We start from the raw sequence: 25,633 nt of genomic DNA on the forward strand, positions 1-25,633 counted from the left end.
GCACCCTACTCCCCACAGAGGGCCAGGACTTGGGGTTGGGTTCCCCAAATCAAGTACCTCCCAGAGGTAGGAAAGAAGAGGCTGGGCAGCCTGCTTTTCAAAAAGCTGGAGCTTCAGCTGCAAACAGGTGAGATGCAGGTCACCCTCTTGGCAACAGAACTTCCTGGAAGGGAACTAAGGTTTCTGCCAGGGGAAGCACAGGGCCCCAAATCAGCCAGCCTGCCACAGCTACTAACTATGGCCCTAGGACAGTCGGTGAGGGTTCCCATTCCCACCTCAAACATGAGGAAACAGAGACCAGGACAGGTGTTGTGGTTTGCTCAAAGGCACTTAGCCAGCAAGCAGTACAACTTCCTAGTTGTGTGACCTTGGGCAAGTTACTTGGGCAAGAAACCTGCCTCAGTTTCTCATCTATAAAGCAGAGTTAATGATAGGGCATAATAATGAGACTATATAAGAGTATTCCAAGATTAAGTGAACTAAATACAGGCATACCTTGTTTTATTGTGCTTCACAGAAACTGCATCTTCTTGTTGTTTTTTTACAAGTTAAAGGTTTGGCCGGGTGCAGTGGTTCACATCTGTAATCCCAGCACTTTGGGAGGCCAAGGCGGGTGGATTGCTTGAGGTCAGGAGTTCGAGACCAGCCTGGCCAACATGGTGAAACCCTGTCTCTACTAAAAATACAAAAATTAGCAGGATGTGGTGGCGCATGCCTATAATCCCAGCTACTGGGGAGGCTGAGGCAGGAAAATCGCTTGAACCTGCGAGGAAGAGGTTGCAGCGAGCCAAGATTGCACCACTGCACTCCAGCCTGCGCAACGTAGCGAGACTCTGTCTTGAAACAAAAAACCAAAGGTTTGTGGCAACCCTGCCTTAAGCAAGCCTGTCGGTGCCATGTTTCCAACACCATGTGTACACTTTGTGTCTGTGTCAGCATTTTTTTTGCACTAAAGTGTTTTTTAATCAAGGCATGTACATTGTTTTTTAGACATAAAGCTATTGCACACTTAATAGAGTACAGTACAATGTAAACATAACTTTTGTATGCTCTGGGAAACCAAAACACTTGTGACTTGCTTTATTGCAATATTCACTTGCAGTGATCTAGAACCAAACCCACATCTCTGAGGTATGCCTGTATTTGTGAAGCACATTGAACAGTGTCTGGTGCATTTAAGTGTCATGTATATGTTTGTTGAATACATAAAGAAAACTTGGACCTAAATCCAAGGCTTTGGACTGGAGAGTCTGGTCCACCATACTGCCTTTATTATTTGTCTCATCATGTCCAGGAGAGGCACTGAGTAGACGCAAATCCTAGCCACTAGTGGCCCACAGTCTGGCTGGGGAAGAACTACCAATATGAGGCAGTGTGGTATAAAGCAGAGGGTTTCAGCCCAAGATGTGAGAGACCTGGGCCCTGGGGAAGTCATGTATCTTCAAGAATCAACACCTTCCCATCATCTTCTGTGCTGCTCTCCAGGATCGACTTTATTTTGTGGCAATGGGAACCCACTGAGGCTCTCTGAGCAGGACATAGGAGTGCCACGAAGAAAGCTGTGCTTTAGAGAACTCAAGCTGTAGGAAGCAGATGGGGGATGAATTGCAAGGGAAAACAAAAGGTTAAGTGCTCAATGAATACTCAAGCCTAGTCCTAAAAGAGCTTTGCAGCCTGAGTGAGGAAACCAGCTCTTCCTCCAGGGACCAAGGAGTGACTCCTCCAGGAAGGTCTGTGACCAAAATCCTCCAAGTGACTCAAATTGGAAATACCAGTGGTGGAGAGGGCCTTATGAACTCAAGAGGGCTTTCCTGAGGAGGATGCTGAGCTGAGAGGCTTGAGCAACAGGTCAGAGGAAAGAGGCGGGCAGGGACAGACACTCAGGGCTGGTCCTTTAACAGTCAAACCGTAGGCAGGCCTGCCACACGGCATTTATCCCTCTCTGTCCAGCTGTACACATTATCTACCCTTGTGGTTGTGGAATCTGTGATGTTGGTGAAAGTGGTAATGGAAAGCAGAAGGCTGTGGAACAGCACAGGGAGCACTGGACTGTGAGTCCAGAAGTATAGTGCTCAGCCTCCCACTTCTCATCTGTGAGGCCTAAGTCAGGTGATTCTACCTCTATGGGCCTCAGGCTGTTCTTAAAGGCAATCATAATAGAGCCTTCTGAAGAATGCAGCTGTAGGCATGAGAGGGGCAACTCATTTATGTGCAAATGGAGAAGGGTGACGAGGGTACCAAGGCGGGCACGGTTTCCATCCAGATCCATGACCCCTGGGTGATCGTGGCTGTGGCTTGGGAACTTCTAGGGATGAGGCTGTGGGTGGAGGTCAGAGGAACACAGGTGGGAGGGTGGGTGCCAGGCTGCCCTGTGCCCACAGTGTGTGCTGGAGGACACTTTGGGCAGGACTGTGCCCAGCTTTGCTCCTGTGCCAACAACGGGACCTGCAGCCCTATCGATGGCTCCTGTCAGTGCTTTCCTGGATGGATTGGCAAGGACTGCTCACAGGGTAAGTTGCTACCTGGGAATGCCCCTACCTAGAGTCAGGCCCAAAAATTCTCCCTTTCTTGCCCAAAACCTCTCTGTCCTGGTGCCTCCACTTCAAGGGATGAAATCTCCTTCTGCATGTAGGAATGAGCCCCATTTAGCTCTACAGCTAACATGATGGATTATTAGGATTGATCATTGGTATTAACTGCTGGTATCAAAGGTATTGATAATGCTATGAATTCTGAGACTCGATACTCCATTAGCACCTGGGCAAGGGGTAGCCCCTGAGTTTGGATGGGGAAGAGGAGGGGCAACAGCATGCTTGAGTTTGGGAGTAGGGAAGTGAGATGAGGCCAGGGCAGCCACCTCAGGAGAGTAGGGTGCCCTCTGGGTGGCCCATGTGAATGCTGTCCTAGAGGCTGTTCATGTAAAGTGCACCAATCTGATGTGAAGGGAACAGCCTCTCTCCAGAAGCCCCCAAACTAAGGACAGAGACCCTGTGGAGCTCCTTGTCTGATGGGTGAGACCTAGCCAGTACCCTCCGGGAGGTCCTAGTTAGATGGCTGAGGGAATTTCCATTCTGATGAGGAGACATAGGCTCCACTGTCAGGAGCTCACCCACTGAGAGGAGAGAGCTCCTGCCCTAGGAAAGTCCCCCTCCTCGTGGGGAAGCACACACAGTACATACATGGTAAACCACAGTGTTTACCCGCATGCTCCAAATCAGTCCCCTGAGAGGGGAGGCTCAGGGGCCCTCAGAGCCCTGCTGAGTCAGTCATCAAACACTTGGAGAGTGGGTAGAGCATCTGGGCTTAATGGGAATCCTGGGTAACTAAGCCAAGAGGTAAGTGCAGGAATTCTGGGAACAATGTGTGAAGCCACTGAAAGCCAGGAAATGTCAGCCAGGTCCACCTGGCATCTTGGCTCTGACGTGTACTCCCCCTTCTTCTCCCTCTCCGTCTGCCCCTCTCTGCCTTCCCCTCACCCTCTGCATTTCACCCACATCCCAGCTTGCCCACCCGGGTTCTGGGGCCCCGCCTGCTTCCACACATGCAGCTGCCACAACGGGGCGAGCTGCAGCGCCGAGGACGGGGCCTGCCACTGCACCCCTGGCTGGACTGGACTCTTCTGCACACAGCGTAAGCCCCACCTCCCGGCCTCCCAGCCACTTAGAATCCCATGCTGCGGCCTACTGGCCAGTGTGGGCATTGTCCAGACCAGCAGGGAGGGAGGAAGGAAGGTGGCCCCAGGATTAGTACCTGACTCCTGCCCCCATGAGAACTGAGGAGCTCTGCAGGGGCAGCTCTAGACCTGACTGGATTCAGGGGACTGACAAGCCCAAAGTCCTGGAAGGTCAGGGCTGCAAGGTACCCCAGCAATCACCAAGACCAGACCCTCCTTGGACAGTGGGGCCCAGAGTGGGGAGGAGCAGCCTGTGGCCACACAGGAAGGAGACCGTAGCCTGGCCTGTGGTTCCACATCCCCTCTGCCTTGAAAAGGCAAAGATCACCTAGCCCCTGCCCCTTCAGCATGAAGATCCTGAGCAGGGAGACAGCTCTGGTGCAGGGCCTCCCTAGTCTTCATCCCATGCACAGCAAAAAAAGAGACAGAAGACAGGTCTGGTTCCCGCTGCACCCCTTGCCTCACCCAGCAGCAACTCTCATGACTGGAAATCCTGTTTCTCTAGGCTGCCCAGCAGCATTTTTTGGGAAGGACTGTGGGCGTGTATGCCAGTGTCAGAATGGCGCCAGCTGTGACCACATCAGTGGCAAGTGCACCTGCCGCACAGGCTTCACCGGGCAACACTGTGAGCAGAGTAAGCTGTCCTGACCCCTGATGCTGGGTGAGGCTGCTGGGCTCCAGCCTCCTGCAGAGGATGCCTCCCGCTTCAAGGTCCACTCACTCAGGGCTCTGTACCCCTTGGTCCCTTGCCTTTGGGGGCAACTTCCAAGGAAAAATGCTGAGGAATGTCATGCCTACATTATTGTTTGAAGAATTTCTCCCTTCAGTTGGGAGGAGATGGGGGGCATTTAGGGCAGGGCAGAGGTTATAGCAGGTAATGAGAGAATAGTGGGAGGCAGATCTTTTTTTATTATTCTTTAAAGTCCCTGTGGCACTCAGATTAGGGCCTGGCAGGTGGACGATACTGCTGAAATGTGTTGCATGAGGAGGAAGCAGGGGTGAGTGGGCCTTGCTCTCTCCTCCTCTGTCCCTGTGTCCCCCACTCAGTGCTATAAATGCTCTGTCCACCCCCAAATAGCTAGCCAAAGCACAACAGAAGCTAAGGGAATGGGCTTCACTCGGTGGGAGGCAAAACAGGCTTATTGCCATAGCTGTCTACACATGGAATGGGAGGGGTGGAGAGTGAGTGGGTCCTCTACCCTAACTCTTTGTGCCACACAGGATGTGCCCCAGGAACCTTTGGCTATGGGTGTCAGCAGCTATGTGAGTGCATGAACAACTCCACCTGTGACCATGTCACCGGCACCTGTTACTGCAGCCCTGGCTTCAAAGGAATCAGGTGTGACCAAGGTAATACACAGGTGGCAGAGCCCCTGGGCTCTGTGGAAAGGGCCTCATGGAGGTTCTAGGGAGATTCCAACTGGAACAGCTGGATTTGATGACACCTCCCTTTATTCACATTTGTGAGGACAGCAGGAATAGGGTGGGCTGCAGAGGCTCCAAGTGCTGGAGAGGCATAAGGAGCAGGCAGTCTCTCAGTCACAGCCTCCCCAGGCTTGCCCTTGGCAAGTTTCCCATGAGCCAAGCAAGGGTAGCCACAAGCTAGTACCATGGAAAGGTCACCAGACCAAGTTAGAATATCTGCCAAGTTCTAGTTCTGCCTTACCTGCTAGGTGTCCTTGGGTTGGTTATTTGATTTTGCTAGGCCCGTTACTCCACGTGCAAAGTGGGAAGAGTAGATTAATCGTCTTCCCCCATGACACAAGGTTACTCTGAAGGCTGAGGAGCCCAAAGGGGCTCAACCTGGGTTCTAGCCCTACAGTCGGACGACACCTCATAGGGCCTAAAGGGGATGGAGTCCCAAGGTCAGGCTGTGAGAATCAAGTTGAGATAGTATGAGTAAAGGACTCAGCATGGTGCCTGGCCCATAAGTGAACACTCCAATAAATGCTGGCTTTGTTATATAATGTGCTACAAACATGTTGGTTCTACATGGGGGGTGAAAATGGGCTCTCAATTATCCACATTACAGAAAAGGAGCCAAAAGACAGATTTCCGTTGCATTCTGAGGATAAATCACTGAGAACGATAATGCAGCACATTTACCTCCCTAGTGATGTTGGCCAGCTCAGTTCAGCCAGCAGCCAACAGTCAAGAAGTCCAGACACTGCGGGCCTGGCAGGACAGCCCCCTAGACTAAGCATCAGCATGGAGGGCAGGGGCAGCCCTCACATATATCACCAAGAGGGGTCCTGCGGGCAGTAAACCTGGAAATAATAGCACAGTACTTAGAGCTTTCCTTGCCAGTCTATCACTTGGTGTTCACAATGACTGGGGAGGGTGGGGCTATTGTCCCCATGTTACAAACGAGCAAAACCAGGGACTCTGAGCCACACAATTAGGAAGCAGGGAGAGGAGCTGTGTTCCATTTCTACTGACTCCACCAATTACAGGTTATGTAATCTTGGGCACATTACCTAATCTTTGGTAAATTGGTTTTTTCATCTGTGAAAGGAAAATACTAATCCCTTCACAGGGCTGCTGAAGAGTAAATGAATTAATATCTGTTAACTCATTTTTGGAACACAGTATAATAAATATTTGTTATTGTTTCACATCCTCAGTCACAATTGCTCCTTGTCATGACCCTGGGACTCCATCCCCTTTAGGGACGAAGGCACAGTGAGGGCTGGGGATAGTCACGTAGAGACTGAGGAATCAGGCCAAGGCCAGAACCAGGTCTCCTAACATTAGAGGGGTTACGGGCATCTGAGCCCGGGCCCAGGAGACCTGAAGTGCAAGCAGGCCGGCCCCAGGCTCAGGCCCTCCCCTCTGCCCGCAGCCGCCCTCATGATGGAGGAGCTGAATCCCTACACCAAGATCAGCCCAGCACTGGGTGCAGAGCGGCACTCGGTGGGTGCTGTCACAGGCATCATGCTCCTGTTATTCCTCATTGTGGTGCTGCTGGGCCTATTTGCCTGGCATCGGCGGCGGCAGAAAGAGAAGGGCCGAGACCTGGCTCCCCGCGTCTCCTACACACCTGCCATGAGGATGACCAGCACCGATTACTCCCTCTCAGGTAAGGGCCATGCTCCTGTCCTTCCTCCTCTTCCCCTCCACACACACACACCCCAGGAATGGTTGTACCCGTAGGGTTGGCTGCTGTGGCTGGATGTAGAAGCTCAGATTCCCTAGAGTGACAGTGGGGATGGGGAGCAGGAGCCTACCTAGAAAAGGTATCTGGTGTTCCAAGAGGAAATTGTTTCCTGAGTCCCTAGCTCTGAGCAGCTATGGTTGGGAGCCTCCTCCCATTTTTTCAGAGCTTCCCTATCCTTCCCACCAACTTTCGGCCTCAGGGTCACCCACACTAACCAGTCACTTTCCTAAGCTCTCCAGGGGACCGTCTCCCCAACCTGATGCCTATACCACCTCAGGAGACTAGACCTTGGAGCCCAGTGCCCAGAGCTTATCCATTTCTGTTTCCCTGGTGAAGGCCTCAGGACAACCCTCCTTCCCAGTTCCAGTTAGAGAGGGCCCTATTAGCATAGTGGAAGGGGATAGTACCTGACTTGGGGGAGGTCTGAAAGTTTGGACAATGACCCTCTGGCAAGTGTGCCAGAGCCCAGTGCATCCACGAATGTGGTTAACAGCTCCAATAGGCATTTTATTTGGGAATCTGAGTGGGGTCAAGGTGGGGCTGCTGGGCGATATCCTTCCTTTCCCCTGAACCCTGGACTGCTGCCTTGGAAATAAGGTTTTCTGCTTCATATTTGGCTAAAAAGTAGAGGCCAAAATGCTCTGAAATTGCCCTATAGTCATGGACCATGCAAAGCTGGGCCTGTCTGGGTGGGCACAAGGTGACAGCTCTCTCCAACTGGCTCTATGGTACGTGGCTCATGGCTCATCTGCAGCCTCCTGCACCTTGTGCTTAGAAAACCCAAATCACTTCAGCCTATTCCTGCTAAGTGTTGCCTTCTGTATGTCCAGCTTCATGCTAGGCACTGCAGGGTAGACAGAGGCAGGCCAGTGCACACCATGCCTTCAAGGAGCTCCTGGTCTACATGCCACACTACAGCCAAAGCAGACATCCCCCACACGGGAGATTTGGGGATTTTCTTCTATGACTATACTGAGAAGGTTGGCTAGGGTTTCCTATGCCATTCCTCTGGTATTCCCTGGCCCTATGGAGAGGTTCTGGAATCCTTAGGAGGGAAGAACGGAGTCAAGAGGAGTGAGGTTCTCTTTATGAGCTCATTACCAGGATGTGACCCTAGAAGGAAGCAGGAGTCCAGCCCTAAATAGGGACTCAGAAACATGTAAGGCTATCAATAAGCCAACATGCCCCATCCAGGCTCCAGTTGATGGTGCCCTGCCCTGGCACTGGCGAGCCTATCCTGCATTCTGCCATGCTGCAGGGAGGACCAGCATAAGGGAAGAAGCAAATCAGGCTCTCCAGATTTCGGTAGGGGTAGTAGATGCCAGGAAGCTTGGGGGATGGGGTACTTGGCTGTTTGTCTTTGCAGGGCTCTCTAAAGGTTCCCAGCCCAAGCATTAGTACTGGGGGTATCTCATACCAGCAGCAGGGGTATGATGGTATGTGGCACCTTGTTCTCTTCCCAGATTTGTCTCAAAGTAGCAGCCATGCCCACTGCTTTTCCAATTCCAGCTACCACGCACTGGCATGTGGGGGGCCTGCCACCAGCCAGGCCAGCACTCTGGACAGGAACAGCCCCACCAAGGTACCGGGCCCCTGATTCCCCAGCCCCTACTCACTGCCCTCTCATTTAACCCTCACCTCTGCCCAGGAAGGAACTGCATCCCCCACATGGAGGGTCCATGTAAAACTGACCACCAATACATGAAAAGCAACCCTGTGATCCATGGTACATGTAAACACTCTGTGAAGCATGTAATGGAGCCAGCATGTTATGTGGAGCCAAGTGCTGTGTAACCAACCCACAGCATCACTCACTATAACATATACCCCTGCACCCTGTAACCAACTGGTACCAAGTCATGTAATCACATATTAGCTTTATCACCTATAATCACGTAGACACTTTTGCCACATGTCAGCATGTAATGAAAACACCAGACCACCTTGTGGGCCAGGCGCGGTGACTCACGCCTGTATTCCCAGCTACTGGAGGCTGAGGCAAGAGGAATGCTTGAACCCAGGAGGTGGAGGCTGCTGTGAGCTGAGATCGTGCCATTGCACTCCAGCCTGACGACAGAGCAAGACTCCATTTCAAAAAAAAAAAAAAGAAAAAGAAAAAAACTAGACCACCTATCACAAATCACTGCAGTACGCTACCAACACAATGTGTGCAACTGGCATATTACAGAGTAACTACTGTTATTCAGATAACTACCTAACAATGGGAACATAACCATGTCATCAGTACCCACTCATAACCATTTGTTGCAATCTGAATCAACACAAGGGATGTGGAACCCAAACTTCAGCCACAGCCAGTGTTCTTTGGACAGTGAGTTCTGTAGGTCTTCATGGCAGGTGTGCACCCTTCTGGACAGGACCTTCCCTGACAGCTTCCAGCATAACCCTGGCTGTTGGCAAGATGTCCTCTTATACTCACAGGCCCTTGGGCAAGGATGTCTCCGCACCTATGTGTAGATAATACATAAAGGAGCTCCCTTAATGTGCCCAGACTCACACCAGGCAGAGTGGGAAACAAGAAGTGAGGATGAACAGCCCCCGAGGACAGGTCTGAGAGGCTCATGCTGCATACCTCTGGATACCCACCTGTGCCTGTGCCCATAGACACAGAACAGTGGGGAGCAGGGCCATGGTGGGAGTGGGAATTTTAGGACTCCTAGCTTCCCATAATACCCATTCAGGGACAAAAGCATGGCTTTCACTGTCCAGAGCTATGCCCTAGAGATCTACGAGTCCTTTCTTCCCTGTCCCATGGAGAATGACCATCGGCCTACAGACCTGGTCCAGCAACAGTAACATAGATATACAGCCTCAAGGGCAACCACTATCAAGCCAACACCCCAAGACCACTCTCAGCCTCTACCCTCTTTTGGTAAGGGGCTGGAATTACTGCAGAGTAGCCAACTTGGTGACCCTCTGGGTCACCTCAACCGAGGGGCCCAGAGTGGTTCTATGTGGTTAAGGACCCCTCAGTCTAACAGATAGGGCATCTGCAGCAGAGACAGGCAGCTGTGACGACATGGAAAGGACATGGCACTGGGAGCTGAGACCTGAGTTCCAGTCAGCTTTGTCACTGACTCCTTGTGTGTTCACAAGCAAAGCACATAAGTCAGGACTCAGGTCGCCATCTGTAAAATGAGGATAACCATCCTTGCCTCATATGAAGGGCAGCTGTGAAAATGCAGAGAAAGGAAAGATGACAACATAAACCTCAAGATACTCTGTTCTGAAGCTTTCCTTTGGTCACAGAAAAAGGAAAATCTCACATTCAGCCCTTATCAGGATCAGGTGGCAGAGGTAACAGTGACATTGCAGGCAGCCTCAAGACTTCCCTCTGTGCTAGAGATGGCCTCATGGTGCAGCTGAGACATCACCAGAGGCCCCTCTCCTAAAGCTAAGCCCCACCCCCCAGCTAATCTGCTTCCTCTGTCAGGACCAGCTTGGCTCAAGCTACCCCAGGAGGCGTGGGAACCCTACAACTTCAGTCCAACACCTGGGGTGGGGTATGTTCTGTTCCCACTGGCATCAACCACACCATGGTGGCCTGTCATGGAACACCTAGCTCGCCCTTTCTTTCAATGGCCTAGGACCCGGGTGGGTCAGGATTATCACAGGGTGCGTGCACTGAAGCTACGCAAAGTGAAGATTGGGGAGGGGTACCTGGGGCACTATATATTAACTGGCTCTCCTACTCTCCAAACAGCTCAGTAACAAGTCCCTTGACAGAGACACAGCAGGCTGGACCCCCTACAGCTATGTGAACGTGTTAGGTCAGTAGTGGTTTGAGTCTGGTCCCCACCATCATGTCCCACCCTATTCTTCTTCCATATTGAGAGGGACCCAGCTTGAAGGGAAAGGGTTATGAGTCCTGAACATGGTTTCCCCGAGGGGAGAAATTTTGGCTCTCACAAGCAGATGAAGCCCAAGAATCCCTTTCCAGTACTATATTAGGGCTAAGTCCCTGCTATGACCCAGGGACCACAAGAGAGAAAACCAGGACCAGGATGTAGGGAATCTGGATGGAAGCAAAAGACACTCACCATCTGGACAGGAACCTCTGCCTGACCCAGGCCCTACCAAGGCACTCCTTTCAAGGGCTTCTTTCCCCTGCCTCCTCCCTGGTGGAGGAGTACTAATTCCTGCAGAGGGAGGGAGGGAAGAACGGAGGGAGGGAGGGAGAGGGGAAACAAGGCAGATGACCTTGGCTCTAACAGCTCCTGGCCCTGGCCCCTCTGGATGCTATACACAGGGGCCCCCCAAGTCCTCCCAGCCTGCCTCACCCTGACCGTGGCCCACTTGTGTACTTCCTACCCTCTTCCCTGCCATACCAGGGCCCTGGGAATAATGGCTCCTCCCTGTCATTCCTCTCACTAGACTCCCATTTCCAGATCAGTGCCCTGGAGGCCAGGTACCCGCCCGAGGACTTCTACATTGAACTTAGACACCTCAGCCACCCCGCTGAGCCACACTCACCAGGTCAGACCCCAGCCCTACCCTCCACCCCCTCATGCCAGACCAGACCCAGCACCTGCCCTAATCCCCATCCCTGCACCTTGACCTCCACCCCATGGTCCCATGGGGCTTAAAACTCTCCCTTTTAAGCCCTCTTCCCTCCTAACATGTCTACCAGCTCAATCCCCTATCTAAAGATGGAAACCTGTCTGGATCTTCCCCATCACCCATTCTGTTCCCACAGTGAATGGTGGATGTGGACAAATGGGCTACTTAGGGTGGAGAAGATACAACAAAACTGCCCTCCCTACAGGCCACAAAATACAACCCAACATCACTCAAAAATGACTTGGGGATGGTGACATCTTTGGGGTTCTTTGGGCCCTGTTGGAGTGGATAACAGGGAGTTAGCTCTCTGGCTAATAAAGTCCAATGTTTCCCAGAGACTCCAGAAACCCCAGTGGCCCAAGCCAAGCTTTCTCAGATCACAGGGTAGGGTTGTCAAACAGGGATCTGCAGAGGCTGGGGCAGGATGTATCAACCAACATCATCTGTACTCATGTACTGAGTACAGCCTGGGCTGAAACCTGGTGGCCTGGGAGAGACACACACACAAGACTTGGAAAGTTAGCTCTGAGATGGGAACATGTGGGTAGGAGTTACATAAGGTATCATAGGAATAAGCGCAATGAATGAACAGAGAATGTGGCCTCCCTACAAAATGGCTCCTCTGGGGCACACTGGGGCAGGGCCTTGGTACACTGGACAACTCTAGGCCTGACCTCAGGCTCTAGGTGGCTTCTAGAACTCTAAGGAAACTGAGTTGCTCTACCAACCCCTGCAGGTCCCTGGGTCCAGTAACATGAGGAAGGGTGAAGGTTCTGAATTCATCTGCCCACTGAGCAGGCATGGGCTGCATGGACCCTGGGCCTATACTCAGGAGGCTGTATTCTTAGCTGTGGGTCCCCTGGATAGTATCCAGGGCATTTAATAACCCCACCAACTACAATCTCTCCCACTCCCCCAACATATATACACACACAGCCCCACCACCACCACGCTGTATCTCTTTCCACAAGGGAGCATCCTCTGAGCTAGGCCAGATTTCTCCCTGCTTTACAGATCTCACTCTTCAACTAGTGTAACCAGAGCACCATGCGCTGGCATTTGTCTTACACCCAGGCAGGCTGGTGTCCAATGCAAGAGAATACTTGGAGAGATGTAGCTGTAACTGTAACTCAGCTTCTCACTTGCTGGTGTGGTTTTGGACAAGTCACTGCTGCTCTTTGGGCCTGTTCCCTGTTCTGTAAAAAGGAAAAGTTAATGCCCTATAAAGTATAAAGTGCTGAACTAATGCCAGCATATAGGCAGTTGCAGTCATGATTCTGAAGGACACAGGTACCTATACACCTTTCAGAAAAAATTTGAGGCCGGGTGAGGTGGCTCACACCTGTAATCCCAGCACTTTGGGAGGCTGAGGTAGTCAGATCACGTGAGGTCAGAAGTTCAAGACCAGCCTGGCCAACATGGTGAAACCCCATCTGTTAAAAATACAAAAAAATTAGCTGGGAGTGGTGGCGCAAGCCTGTAGTCCCAGCTATACTCAGGAGGCTGAGACAGGAGAATTGACTGAACCTGGAAAGTGGAGGTTGCAGTGAGCGGAGATTGCGCCACTGCATTCCAGCCTGGGTGACACAGCGAGACCCCGTCTCAGAAAAGAAAAAAAGAAAAATAGCAAACTTGAAAGAAAAACTTAGGCCTGGTTCTGCTGTATCTCTCAGTAATCTGTGGAAGGTAGGCAGATAGGAGTAGACTCTTTCAAATTCAACATGGGAACTCTATGTAGAGGAGCTATAGGGAGGCATCTAAATAGCAACAGGATGAGAAACTGGGAAGAGTCACGGAATGTCAAACTGTGTTTTAGTAAGTACTTGCTGCAGGCCTCGCTTGGTACTGTGTCCTCGGTTCAAAGCTGGAAGAAAAAATTGCTCTGACTTTGAGCCAGAGTCATTACTGTCCCAACCTAGAAATGCCAAACAATTTCTTTTCTGGGATCACCAGTAGCAAAGAACCCAAGCTTAGTCCCTGAAGCCTCTGGCTGAGGCTCAGCGCCATCATGCGTTGTTGGAGCTTAGGAAAAAACTGACAGCCAAAAGGTAGAAAGAAATCCTTGGGGCTGAAAACACTGGTAATACTTTTCAAAATCAACTCTACATTATGTGCAAATTGTCCACCCCAAAAAATGAGTAACTAAGAGAACTGGCTATGGGAGGGAATGTCTGTACATCCTACAAAGATGACTAATCAAGAACCTCAGCCACCTGTCTCCCTCTTTCTCTCTGGCTCCCCTCAGATAAGCCTTGGATCCAGGAGAGGACAGACAGGACCAGAGCTGAGAGGTGATAAATACTGTCTTCAAACCCATGCCAAATTCCAACAGAACTATGATTTGTAATGTCTTACAACTTTCCCTCAAGCTAAGAACTGGTTCTGCTTCATTCCTTATCCTATACCCTTGGAGCCTGGAGTTTCACCTGCAGGGAATGCAGGTGGCATCAGAACGGCCTTTTATTACTTTCTGAAAGACATCCCCCTAGGGTGAAGGTTAAAGGGAAGGAGTGCTGAATATGCCAGGGGTCGCTGTAGTTCACCTTAATGCTTATGAGCCTTTTAAGAATTCCTATAATCAAAACAATTTCAGGTGGATTAAACTCAGAATCATTTATCAAAATAATTTCAGGTAGATTAAACCCAGAATCATTTTCTAGCAATAAACAACTATTTATTTTCTGGGTAGGGGAGAAAGCAGGGAAAAGCAAGAAAAAAGAACAAACACAAGCAGTCTAAGTAAACCTCACCCCCATATTTTCTTGCCTTACGTTATTTTTACACAGGTGCTTGTGGAATGGATAGACGTCAGAACACATACATTATGGACAAAGGCTTCAAAGGTAGAGTATCCAATCCCGATGTCTTATTACAGAGGGCTTAGCAAGATAAAGAGTGCAGATCTGAAATGGCCAGGAATTCCAATTGAGAGAAACTGCGTGTGTCTGCCCCCACAAAAGGTCAAAAGACCACAGGGCCTGGGGCTGCTGGGTAGCTGTGCCCAGGAGGAGCAATCAATCATCATAATAATGAATTCATCTTTCGAGTTCAGTTGCACCTGCTTAGCAAATGCTTGTGGGTTTTTTATAGATGCCAACTAAATGTCTTCGGAAATGTAAAGCGTCATTATCCAACCAATTAGTACGAGTTAAATTGATTATAAAATCTGAAATAAAGTTGATCTACCTGCCCCAGAGGCCTCCTGTCGTTGCACTAGCAAGGAATGCCACCCTGCACCTGCTGGCTTTCTGGGGGCACAAGGAATGAAAATGATATGCAGTGTTAATATTGTATGGCACTCCAACCTCAAGAGATCTCTGCCTCCAAGAGCAGAGAAGCCAAGACAAATCCCTAACACATGGGAACTGCAAGTTGGATCATCCCTCTAGGAAGTCTACAGGTGAAGCCAAAGATGAAAGGTCAGGTCCTGCCCTAGGTTTAAATGCCAGAATGTGTGAAATAGGGGGCTTTGGAACTCTGTTACTTGCCACTCTGTTGCTTATTAACTGTGACCTTAGACTGTGAGCTCTCCAAGGCTGTTTCCTCATCTGCAAAGTTGGGATAATTTTGCCTGTCCTATTGTCTAACGCCTGTCCCATTGTCTGACAAGGTTATCATGAGTAACCAATAAAATCACAGATGGGAAGTGTTTTTGCATACTGTAAAGGTGGTACTAATGTAATGGGGCTATTCTTTTGTCTCGGAGGTCTATTTAAAACAGCTTAAGGCCAGGCACAGTGGCTCACACCTGTGATCTCAGCACTTTGAAAGGTCGAGGTGGGCAGATCACTTGAGGTCAGGAGTTCAAGACCAGCCTGGCTAACATGGCAAAACCCTGTCTCTACTAAACATACAAAAATTAGTTGGGCATGGTAGCATACACCTGTAATCCCAGCTACTTGGGAGGCTGAGGCACAAGAATTGCTTGAACCCGGGAGGCAAAGGTTGCAGTGAACCAAGATCGCGCCACTGCACTCCAGCCTAGGCGACAGAGCAAGACTCTGTCTCAAAAAAAAAAAAAGAGCTTAAGCCAAACTGAGATATGACAGCAAAGGTCCCAATGCATATCCTAAATCTAACAGTGTACCAGAATCACCTGGAAAGCTTGTTAAAAATACAGATGTTCACGCCCCATCTCCTCAAAACTCTGATGCAGATCTAGAGTGGGGCCCTGGAATCTGCATGTATGAAGAGCACCCTCAAGGTATCCTTATGTAGCTTATTCCCCAAACACTGGTCTAGACTGACCCAGATGTCCCTGATTACTGTTCTAGTCTTTCGGACCTAGCTTTACATACACCAAGACACAACCATTCCCTAACCAAGAACAGCTAGTCATCTACAGTCCTTTTGGGGAGATGGTTATTAGATGTGGGGTGAGCTCAGGGTAGGGGGTGGTGGTGAGTACTGCGTTCTGAACAAGAGGCTGAGTCACTATCAGCCTTTGTTAGGATATGCACAGCCTAAGAGAACTGTCTGAGGACAAAAGGTCATCCCCAGTCTCCCAGCCAGCCAACAGACATTATTCCCTTGGAAGCATTATTTTGGCAATTTTCTGTGTTTTGACTTAAACCATCCAAATGAAGAATAGTAGGTAAGGCCTAAAACAAAAAACGGTTCTACTATTTCATGACTATGACCTGGCACCTCAGTTTCTTTCTCTAAAAGGTATGGGGATTGGGCAGAAAGATCTCTAAGGGCCTTTCTAGCTCAAGACCACGCATGAATCAAGCGTGAATAAACTCAGGCCCAGAAACCCCAATAACACACAACTTTCCTATGCACTGTGTTGTCCTGTACATTGTGATTAGGGTGGTTACTTTCAAATTCGCATATACAACAAAGCTCAAAGCTTACTTTCAAATTCACATGTAAAACAAAGCTCAGGAAAGCAGTGTCTCTGCCTCAGCATACATTTCATTCCTATTTCGTAGAATTGTAAATCTGACCTCTGAGTGCAGGGGAGGACTCAGCAGGCAGCCAGCCAGATTTTATTTTACCACTCTGGCTACAATCATCCTTTAAAGAGAAAAGAGAGCTATGTAAGCAAATGTACCCGCAGGTGTTGGGGACCAACACATCAGAATAAGAACTGAAAAAAAGGAAAATACAATGTCACAGTTCAGAACTTTACAGCAATACTTACCAAAACATGGAAGAAATCCCACTAATTGGCTAACGCCCCCCAAATAAACATTTAATAAGTTAGTCTGTAGCACAAATGAAACTAGCTCCTGAAACTACTGGGGCAAACCAAATCAGAACTACTAAGAATTAAGAGTCTCAGTGTTCTCTGAACTCAGTGGGGGAAAAAGCCCTAGCCTGGGAGTTAAGGAATGTGGGTTGTAGTCCTAGTTCTTGCTGTGTGGTGCTGACTAGGTCACAGCACTGTTTTCTGGGTCTTGGTTTCTTCCACTATAAAACAATGGGGTTGTACTAGCAGCATCTCTAAGGCCCTTTCAATCTCTGACATTCTAAAAGTCTTAGGTAGCCGGACATGGTGGCTCACGCCTGTAATCCCAGCACTTTGGGAGGCTGAGGTGGAAGGATCACGAGGTCAGGAGATCAAGACCATCCTGGTTAACATAGTGAAACCCCGTCTCTACTAAAAATACAAAAAATTAGCCGGGCGTGGTGGCGGGCGCCTGTAGTCCCAGCTGCTCAAGAGGCTGAGTCAGGAGAATGGCGTGAACCCAGGAGGCGGAGCTTGCAGTGAGCAGATTGCACCACTGCACTCCAGCCTGGGCGACAGAGCGAGACTGAGACTCCGTCTCAAATAAATAAATAAAATAAAAGCCTTAGTCAATGCCTGCCCTTTCCCTTGTTACTTACTGAAGAACTCTACTCGCTGTCATCCTGGAGGTTCAGTGAGACCACTTACACTGCTCAACACCCTTCTATTTCCCCTTCTCCCCCCAGCACAATGATTCTGCAACAAACTGCCTGGTGTTCAATTGTCAGCCATTTCAAACTGCTAAAGAAGAAATCCTCCCAGCTATTCTCCATGGCCTTTATGATGCTGCAATCCTTGAGCCCACTGTTGCTGCCACTTTCCCCACCTGTGTGCTCCTTGTCATCTAACTTCCAAGTTTCTCTTTGCATAAACTTGGGGCTTAGGTAATTAGGAGCCCAATGACATCCAGAAGATTATTTTTAAAGCCAGTGTTCTGACCCCCAAGACCTCCTCCCTCCTATCTCTCCATCAAGAGAAAGATGCTAATTTATGGCCCAGGAAGAGAAGAAGCAGTGTGACCTTCTATTAATAGTAGCAAGCCAAGAAGCAAGAGATGGATATTCGATGCCTGGATTTTTCCCTAACAGTTAAGTTGAGCCTTGGTGGAGGTTAGCATGCCCCTTAAGGCAAGGTGGGCTCAGATCCCACACACAAGGTGGCCCTGGAAAGTTACTGCCTCTCTCTGGATTTGATGCTCCCTTTATAAAATGAAAACATATAGTTCATCTCAGAAGCCCCCTCTGTCTCTGATAGTGTATGACTATGTGGGGAGGTAGGAACCAGATGAGAGTAAATGCCAGGGCATTACAGGACCAAGCCGCCAATCCTGATGCGAACGACAAGCCTTGGAGGAGTGACTCCCAGAGCTTGGGTAGCCTGGGTTGATGCTTCCTCTTTCTTTGCAAAATGCCCTGAAGGGTTGGGTCTGGGGACAAGGGTAGGGCTATAAAAGGATGAGGAAGTATCTAAGAGCAGCTGGTTATTATTCCACTCACCCTGCCCTCCCCTCTCACAGGCAGGTGGATGACTCAGCTGGAGAACAAAGTGGCTTCCTGAGGTGGAGTTTCCAGCTTGCCCAGCCCTTCCCCATTCTCCAGTCCCAGTAGAGATGGGGTACGGATGAGTCCATAATTCAACACCCTTTTCTCACCACCCAGCCAACACACACTTGCATTGCTCCATCCTCTGCCCCTGTATGGAAGATACTTCTCCCTGAGCTTAGCCCCTCCCCCACGCAAACATCAACTTCTCTTTTATCCATATAGGATCATCCCCTGCTCCAAAGCCAACAATTTATTCCCCAAAACTTTAAAGTAGCCCTTACTTTTCTGATGAAAATGAGAAGAGGCACTATCAACTGGCTGAGGTTCTTTTAGGCATTGAGCTTCAAAGGCTCTCCTGCTGCTCTAACTCAGTCAGTCATGGGATATCCACAAAAAGCTTAAGCGCTTAGCCTTTTTGTCTCAGCTGGGCTTGGCCCCATAGATCAAAGACATTCCTTGTCAAGGGTAAGGTGGAGCCGCTGCAGATACAGTTTGCCTTTAGGATATGGACGGGAGCACTGGATAACAAGACATGTAGTGAAGGAAAACATCTTGATTGGTATCAAGAGAAGATGGTGTTGAGTCCTGACTCAACTACTTACTAACATTAGGAATTATATTAGCAAATTTTCTGAGCTTCAGATTCCTCATTCTAAATTAGTAATAGTCCTTTCTGCCCAGCCCTATTCATGATGTAACAAGTTTCAAATGACCTAATTGGAATGAAGACTATAAGTGCTACGTAAAGTCGTTATTCCTCGTGTGTTAGAAAATATGCAGTTGAGGCAGCTGCAATAGCCTTTCTTTAAATACTACTAGTCATCAGCTTCCAAACCAGAAGCTCTGTGCCTTATTGCCTTACTCCTTGGCTGGTGAGTTCAGAGAACCCAAAGTGGGACAGATGGGCCACGCTGGGGTTCTTGGACTTACCACCACTTCCTTGTACTAAAAAACTTAGCACCCACTAAGAGGCAAATTTATGTGGCTTGGGCAGGTCACAGTCAAGGGCCCACAGCCACTTTTCCCCATGTGAGCCTCAACCAGCATCTAGGCCTATCTAGCCTCCCTTTAGGCCATGCTGGTGCTGGCTGAGATCGTTCAGTGTCTTGCAAGGATATTTTCTCCTTCTCTCTAGAGTCATATGCTAAAGAGGCCACAATATTAAGACGTGACTAAAGCCAACATCCCTCTCTACTTCTGGGCTAAATTGTGATGGAAAGTGCTCTGAGCCTGGTTCTACAGAGTTTGCTCTGCTACTGATAAGTAGTGTGATCCTGAGGAAGTCAATTCCCACTCTAAATCTCATAAGCAATGACTTCCTCATAAGCAGTAAGAGGAGGAGAGAGATAATTATTGCTCTACCTATACCACAGAGTGTTGTAAACACTTAAAGGAACTAATGGGTGAACATATTTTTGTACAAGATTGAGGAAATACTACCCGCTGAAACAAACATCAACAGAATAGACATCTACTTTAACAGAAAAGTAAATAAATCCTCTTCCAACCAGTTGCCTTTTATGGGAAATAAGACTATTTGTGGTGGCATACATCTAGCTACTTTGTTCATATGGAGTGTTCTGGCTTTCAGGGTCCCTAGGTACATCTAAGTCATCCACTGAGTTACATTATCACTTTCACTTTTTACCATTTTCATTACTCTCACAAGTTGGAGACAGAGAGCATAAATAAATAGCAACCCAAAATGTAAACTGTGGTAGTTCTAGTGACAGATCATCCAAGAATTTCACCATCTGCTACCTTTCACAGAAATTTAGTGCTGAGACGTCTTTTAGATCACTTCTATCAACTCAAGCAACCCAGTGCTTGTGTCTAGATCCCTTGTCTAGCACAGCCTCACAGATGAAGGCCAGAGCTGCTACATTAGAGTTTACTGCTCTTTCCAGGCAAATCCTGCCTTGCTTGGGACTATGTGCAGGAGGCAGTGATCTTCCCCAAAAGGAGAATGGCATAGAGGCTGAAAGAGGGAATCCCCTTTCCTTCTGTGGCTCCCAGTCACTAAAGAACCCTTCTTCCTCCAGTGAAGCTGCAGTACCTCATTTCATATTTGGAAACCAGCCTGCATCCTTTTGTACTCTGCTATACAACTGAGAGGTGGCAGGAGAGGAAGCATGAGCTCTAGTATCAGAAAGATGCTGCTGAAATGGGTTTCAGTTAGCATTCACAAGAACAGGGTAAGCAACCCAAGAACACGTTATAGGCTTGCTAGAAAACAGGAACTTTCCAAAGGCTAGCTTAAGACTGACGTGCTTTTTACACCTCAATTACACTTCAGTCTACCCTATTCTGATCATGAGCTCCTGGAGGGCAGGGATACTGCTAAGAGTCTGCCACTTATAGCCTGTTAAATTGCTGACATCTGTGCTAAAACATGCACGCCTACTTCTTCTGAACCTAAGCTGCTCAGTCACCGAAAACAATTCAAGCCAGGTGTTATGGCACGTACCGATAATACCAGCTACTCAGGAGGCTGAGGCGGAAGAATCACTTAAGCCCAGGAGTTTGAGACCAGCCTAGGCAACATCTCAAAAAAGAAGAATTCACAAGAATATCATCACAGAATGCACAGGCCAAGGAGTCCAAAGGCATGGATTCAAGTCTTGGCACTGACATTTACTAGCTGTGTGACTTTAGCTAAGTCACTTCATATCTCTGAGCCTTCATCTCATAAAATGCAACTATCAGCAATCCTTGCAAGAATTTACAAAAATTAAATAATACATGTCAAAGCATATTATGCATATCTTGAATTAATACCTGACTACTAAAACAAAATGTTCCTATCCTCCAAAACATGTTTCTTTGGAAAAGAACTCTGCCTACCTGGGAGAGCACTTCTCAACACATTTAATAAGTAAATCAATCTTGGATTATCCTGGCTTTTTCAGCCCTAGGATCCTGAAGGCACATAAACTCAACTACAGTCTGCTTCTGGTATTAACATGAAGACTTGTATTCTTGTTTGTCCTAAGAAATCTCTCTTGCCTTGCAGATTACATGAAAGAATCCGTGTGCAGTTCTAGTACTTGTTCCTTGAATAGCAGTGAAAACCCTTACGCCACAATTAAGGACCCACCCATCCTCACCTGCAAGCTTCCAGAAAGCAGCTATGTAGAAATGAAGTCGCCTGTGCACATGGGGTCTCCGTACACAGATGTGCCATCCTTGTCGACATCTAATAAAAATATATATGAAGTTGGTAGGTGTCTCAAATAAGTAACTTAGTGAAATCAGGGCAATAATGCAGCATTTGAAGTAAAAGCAAGCCCTCTCCACTCACCCCATCTTGACCACACATCCTTCTTTTGTTGTTTTTTAAGGTATCTCTAAGGTGAACTGTCTTTCCTAGGACTGCCCTCCCTCGCTAATGCAGGAATTATTAAGTTGGTACAAATTATTATATACCAACAAAATTATTAGTTGGTACAAATTATTGTACCAACTCTGCTTTAAAAAACACCAGGACTAATATGAAACAAATACTGGGAGTGGAAAGTGGACACGCGCGCACACACACAAACTGATTGTTGATACAAATCTCATTTTAAAAAAGAAAGCAATCAGAGACATTGACAAGTTTCTAAATCACCTTCTGCCTTCTCCCAGTTTATGTCCCTGGGCTCACTGATAAGACTTCTACCTCTAGGATATTTTAAATCCTTTGGTGTTGACAAGAGGCTTGGATTCTGACAGCACATTCACTTAGTTTTCCATCTCCTGAGCAAGCCTCAATCCTAAGCCTCATGTATTTGTCATAAATTTATAAATCCCTAGCTCCTTTCCCCAAGTTAAGCAGAACTCTATTCCTCTCCAACAAGGCAACCAAAGCTAATCTGTTCTCTGAACTCATTTTTCACTATATTTCTTAGAGCCCACAGTCAGTGTGGTCCAAGAAGGTCGCGGTCATAACTCCAGCTATATCCAGAATCCATACGACCTACCTAGGAACAGCCATATTCCTGGTCATTATGACCTCCTCCCAGTAAGACAGAGCCCTGCCAATGGGCCGTCCCAGGACAAGCAATCTTAAGAGGGATAAGCTTCTCTCTTGCAGTGTGCTCTACTGAATATTCTGACTCTCTGAAAGAAGACAATCCCTTGACTTGAAGTAATGGTACAGACTGGCTCCAGCTGCATGTTAGTTATTACGTCCACCTGGAACTAAAGAAGAGCATCCAGGTGGGACTGGGATAACTGTTCAAGGAATTGTGTTCTCAAAGGCAAATCCTATCACCCCCTCAGCCCCAAATGCCCTGGATATGATTTTTAAAACATTTTAAGACATAACTACTCATCAACATCAGCTAAATATAGCTGATACATATATATTTATCTGAAATGTGGTATTTTAAAAACATGTAGGTTTAACAAACCTTCCTAGGACAAAAAGGAGACTGGGGAGGGAAGAGGATTACTTTAAAGCACCTAAAACATATTATGTACTTTTGGTTGCTGTTATCATCAACATCTGTTTTATTACCGAAGACAATTAGTACATAGACATGAACTGTTCTTAAATAGAACAGTCTTAAAATATCTGTACATATATGTCTGGTCCATCAAATTACAACAGCCAAGATTACAGAATCTAGTTTATAGTCTAATGCTGACAACTTCCATTTTAAAAAACAAGACTTTACTGTCTTCTGCCCCGTGATAGGTTTAAATATACACACACACACATATCCAAAGTGCAGCAACAAGTCTGCAACAAGATTCCTAGGGCAGCTTTATCAAATTTTGCCAATTCAAAGTTTAAGGACATTACAAGTCAGTGCTGGCTATGTCATATCTACTTAGTCCATTCAACACCTGAATCATTCCATGTAAAACAGAGCTCTAAGATGATCCTTTAAGTAAGCAGTCACAGACTGGTTGGGATTAAGTATCCCTACAGAGGGCTAGTTGGCCGCCTCATTTTATTTGGTCAGCATCCCTTGACTCAAAAGAGTACTTGCTTCCAAGTAGTTCTTCATAAATCTTGGGATTGATGTAGTATGAAACCTAAAAGTATACAGGAAATTGGACAAATGTGGATACAGGAAATTTACATTGCTTAAAGTACATTATGCTTTTTGATGGAACTAAATGAAATGATCAAAAAAAGAATGAACTATAACCAGTTGCTGTAGCGTGATGTAAAAATGTTACTGTAAACAGCATGGGGATATGAAGTCCTTCCACCTTCTATCTTAAAACTACTACTAACTGAGCTAGCCCAATATGCATTACAATGAGCTAATGCTCCAGATCCCAGTAGTCGGATGTGTCTGTACCTTCCACTATCAACATAGATAAACTGAGGCTCAGATGAGTCCAAATGAAGTCAAATCCCAAGCCCTAAAGAGAACCTTCTCACAAGAATTAAAAACAAAAAGGGCAAACCTAGGAAGCTAATGGCTACTCCTGTACCACTCTATTCACTGGTACAGTCCAGCCAGTAAAAAACACTTCCAAAAAGATATACAGAAGAGGAACTAAATGATTACAAAGCTGGAATACTGCTACAGCAAGTATGAGAGTTCTGAAACCCTTGATAGAAATGGAAGCCTGCCATGGAACACAATACTTTGGGCAATAATCAGAAAAAGCAAAAAAATAAATAAATTGAGTACATCTCCCCTTCCCACGTCACTCAAGGCATAAGCAAATTTTACTGTTAGAGGAAAATATATAATACTTACATGAATGCTGCATGTGTGCATGGGAACAACTGATTAGCAATAGTAAATTTACTTTCCAAAAAAGCCTTATTAAAATATAAATATTAGAAAATTACTTTGTAGACCCAAGTAAATATTTCTCATACATATGTAGAAAGAAATATAGGTAAGCGGCTTACCTCAGTATTTCAGGGCAGCAAGTGTTTGTGAAGCAAGGATGAAGAAGCATGAAGATGTCAGATCAGCAAGGAGAAACTTCAACTCAATCCCAGGTTTTCTCTTCTTCCCTTATCCTGCATGTATAATAACTGCTGCCTGGCAAACTGCAAACAAGCAGCATCACTCAAGTTTCAAGTTTCACCTCTTTTGTCAACTATCCTCTGGGCAAAGGTATTCAGCAAGAGGTGGAATGGCTAGGCACTGAATCAAGAGATTTCAGTGTTACTCTGGTCAAGTTAGTTGCCCTCTCTGGGCTCCTTTTTTTTCTATGCATAAAAAAGAGGAGAAGCAGAGAGTGGGAAGACAGCTCTAACAACCCTTCAGCTCTAGCATTCCATGACTTTTTAAGGAAATGTAATACAAGTCAAACTAGGCAATACAGAGGAGAAGGGAAAGGCAGAAGGTGTGATTATGGTGACAATAGCTGCCTTCACCTATCGAAGAGTTATCAGTAAAAGACATTTCAATCTTACAAAGCAACTGTTAGAAACTTCTAACACCATCACAAATAGGTTCATGGTCAGCCTAAACATGTGCACTGTGCATTTTATGGGTGACTTTGAAAGATCTCAATTATTTTTCAGAAACTAAATTTTCAGACAAATATGTGTACAATTAAAATGAATGAAAGAAAAACCATTATTGTACAGTAGTATTAATGAGACTGTGAAATGGCAATACTTTTTTAAATCACAGATTTGTAATATATATGTTCACTGTGCAGAGGGATTGTACCTTGTACAAAATAAAACAAATTTCTCAAACTAATTTAACAAGAATGCATACTGTTGTGTTGCAAATGGAAAACATGTTTATAATCTATACCTTAAGTTTAAGGGTAGAACTAACCTACATCCTGCTTGGGCACTTTAAACAGCCAGAAGAATGAAAATTATTCTAGTAGATGCTTGAAAATAAGTGAAAAATTTGTATGAAATTTTGACAGAGGAGTCTCTTTCTTTAAAATAATAAATATGAGCACCATATTTTATTCATGTTAAAAGTTATTTTAAAATCTCATATACATTCAGTATACTAAAATTAGAGGGTTTCTCAGCTTTCACAAATATTTGGATTCAAAGACAACTATTACAGTTTGTGCTCAGCCCCAGAGGCACATAGGTACTTATATGGAATGAATAAGGGCCAGTGTAAGGGCCACTTAATTTCTATAAATGCAATGAACAGCTTTCTACTAGTAGAAGTTATCATCCAGTAGAGTTACTATGGGTATATCTGTTTTACAAACTTTAAAGACATAAACTTGTGATCAAACTGGTAAAGAAGCAACAGGGTTTTTAATAAAATACAGATGCTAAAATATAGCTTACTGAGTTCATTAAGTTTAAAATTCCTCCTTCATAGTTCCAAAGGTTTGTATATAATCCTCATATGTATATAACCCTCATATTCTGAAGACCCATTCAGAAGAGATTACTAATAGGCAATTCTCAAGAGCTGTAAGTTGACATCTCAGTTAAAGACAAAACATAATCAAGAGTTTTAAGACTAAAAAAGATATTTACTGACAGTAGTATAAGA

At 46.8% G+C, this 25,633-nt stretch overlaps 1 protein-coding gene and 1 long non-coding RNA gene across 17 annotated transcripts in view; one reads left to right on the forward strand and one right to left on the reverse strand.

Annotated features, from left to right (window-relative positions):
• Window positions 1-24,144, reverse strand: part of LOC108514717 (uncharacterized) — a 107,159-nt gene extending 83,015 nt beyond the window's left edge. For both annotated transcript variants that reach the window (XR_001881307.1, XR_001881306.1), the window contains exons 1-2: window positions 24,052-24,144; window positions 21,296-21,384 (exon numbers count right to left, since the gene is read on the reverse strand). This is a non-coding gene — a long non-coding RNA (uncharacterized LOC108514717). The remainder of the gene's footprint in view (window positions 1-21,295; window positions 21,385-24,051) is intronic.
• The window catches only part of MEGF11 (multiple EGF like domains 11), a 388,207-nt gene extending 363,348 nt beyond the window's left edge, over window positions 1-24,859 (forward strand). For 4 of the 15 annotated variants that reach the window (XM_017851122.1, XM_017851125.1, XM_017851124.1 and 1 more), the window contains 11 exons: window positions 2,382-2,510; window positions 3,502-3,630; window positions 4,179-4,307; window positions 4,895-5,023; window positions 6,516-6,752; window positions 8,294-8,412; window positions 10,555-10,621; window positions 11,226-11,327; window positions 14,198-14,254; window positions 21,202-21,408; window positions 22,079-24,859. In XM_017851122.1, the coding sequence (XP_017706611.1) occupies window positions 2,382-2,510; window positions 3,502-3,630; window positions 4,179-4,307; window positions 4,895-5,023; window positions 6,516-6,752; window positions 8,294-8,412; window positions 10,555-10,621; window positions 11,226-11,327; window positions 14,198-14,254; window positions 21,202-21,408; window positions 22,079-22,239 (1,466 nt within the window). In that variant the 3' untranslated portion in view covers window positions 22,240-24,859. The other 11 variants (XM_017851126.1, XM_017851127.1, XM_017851130.1 and 8 more) reach the window with 10 other exon arrangements.
• The last annotated feature ends 774 nt before the right edge of the window (window positions 24,860-25,633 follow it).

This window comes from Rhinopithecus bieti, unplaced genomic scaffold (genome assembly GCF_001698545.2).
Source record: "Rhinopithecus bieti isolate Rb0 unplaced genomic scaffold, ASM169854v2 scaffold_31548, whole genome shotgun sequence".
NCBI lineage: Eukaryota > Metazoa > Chordata > Mammalia > Primates > Cercopithecidae > Rhinopithecus > Rhinopithecus bieti.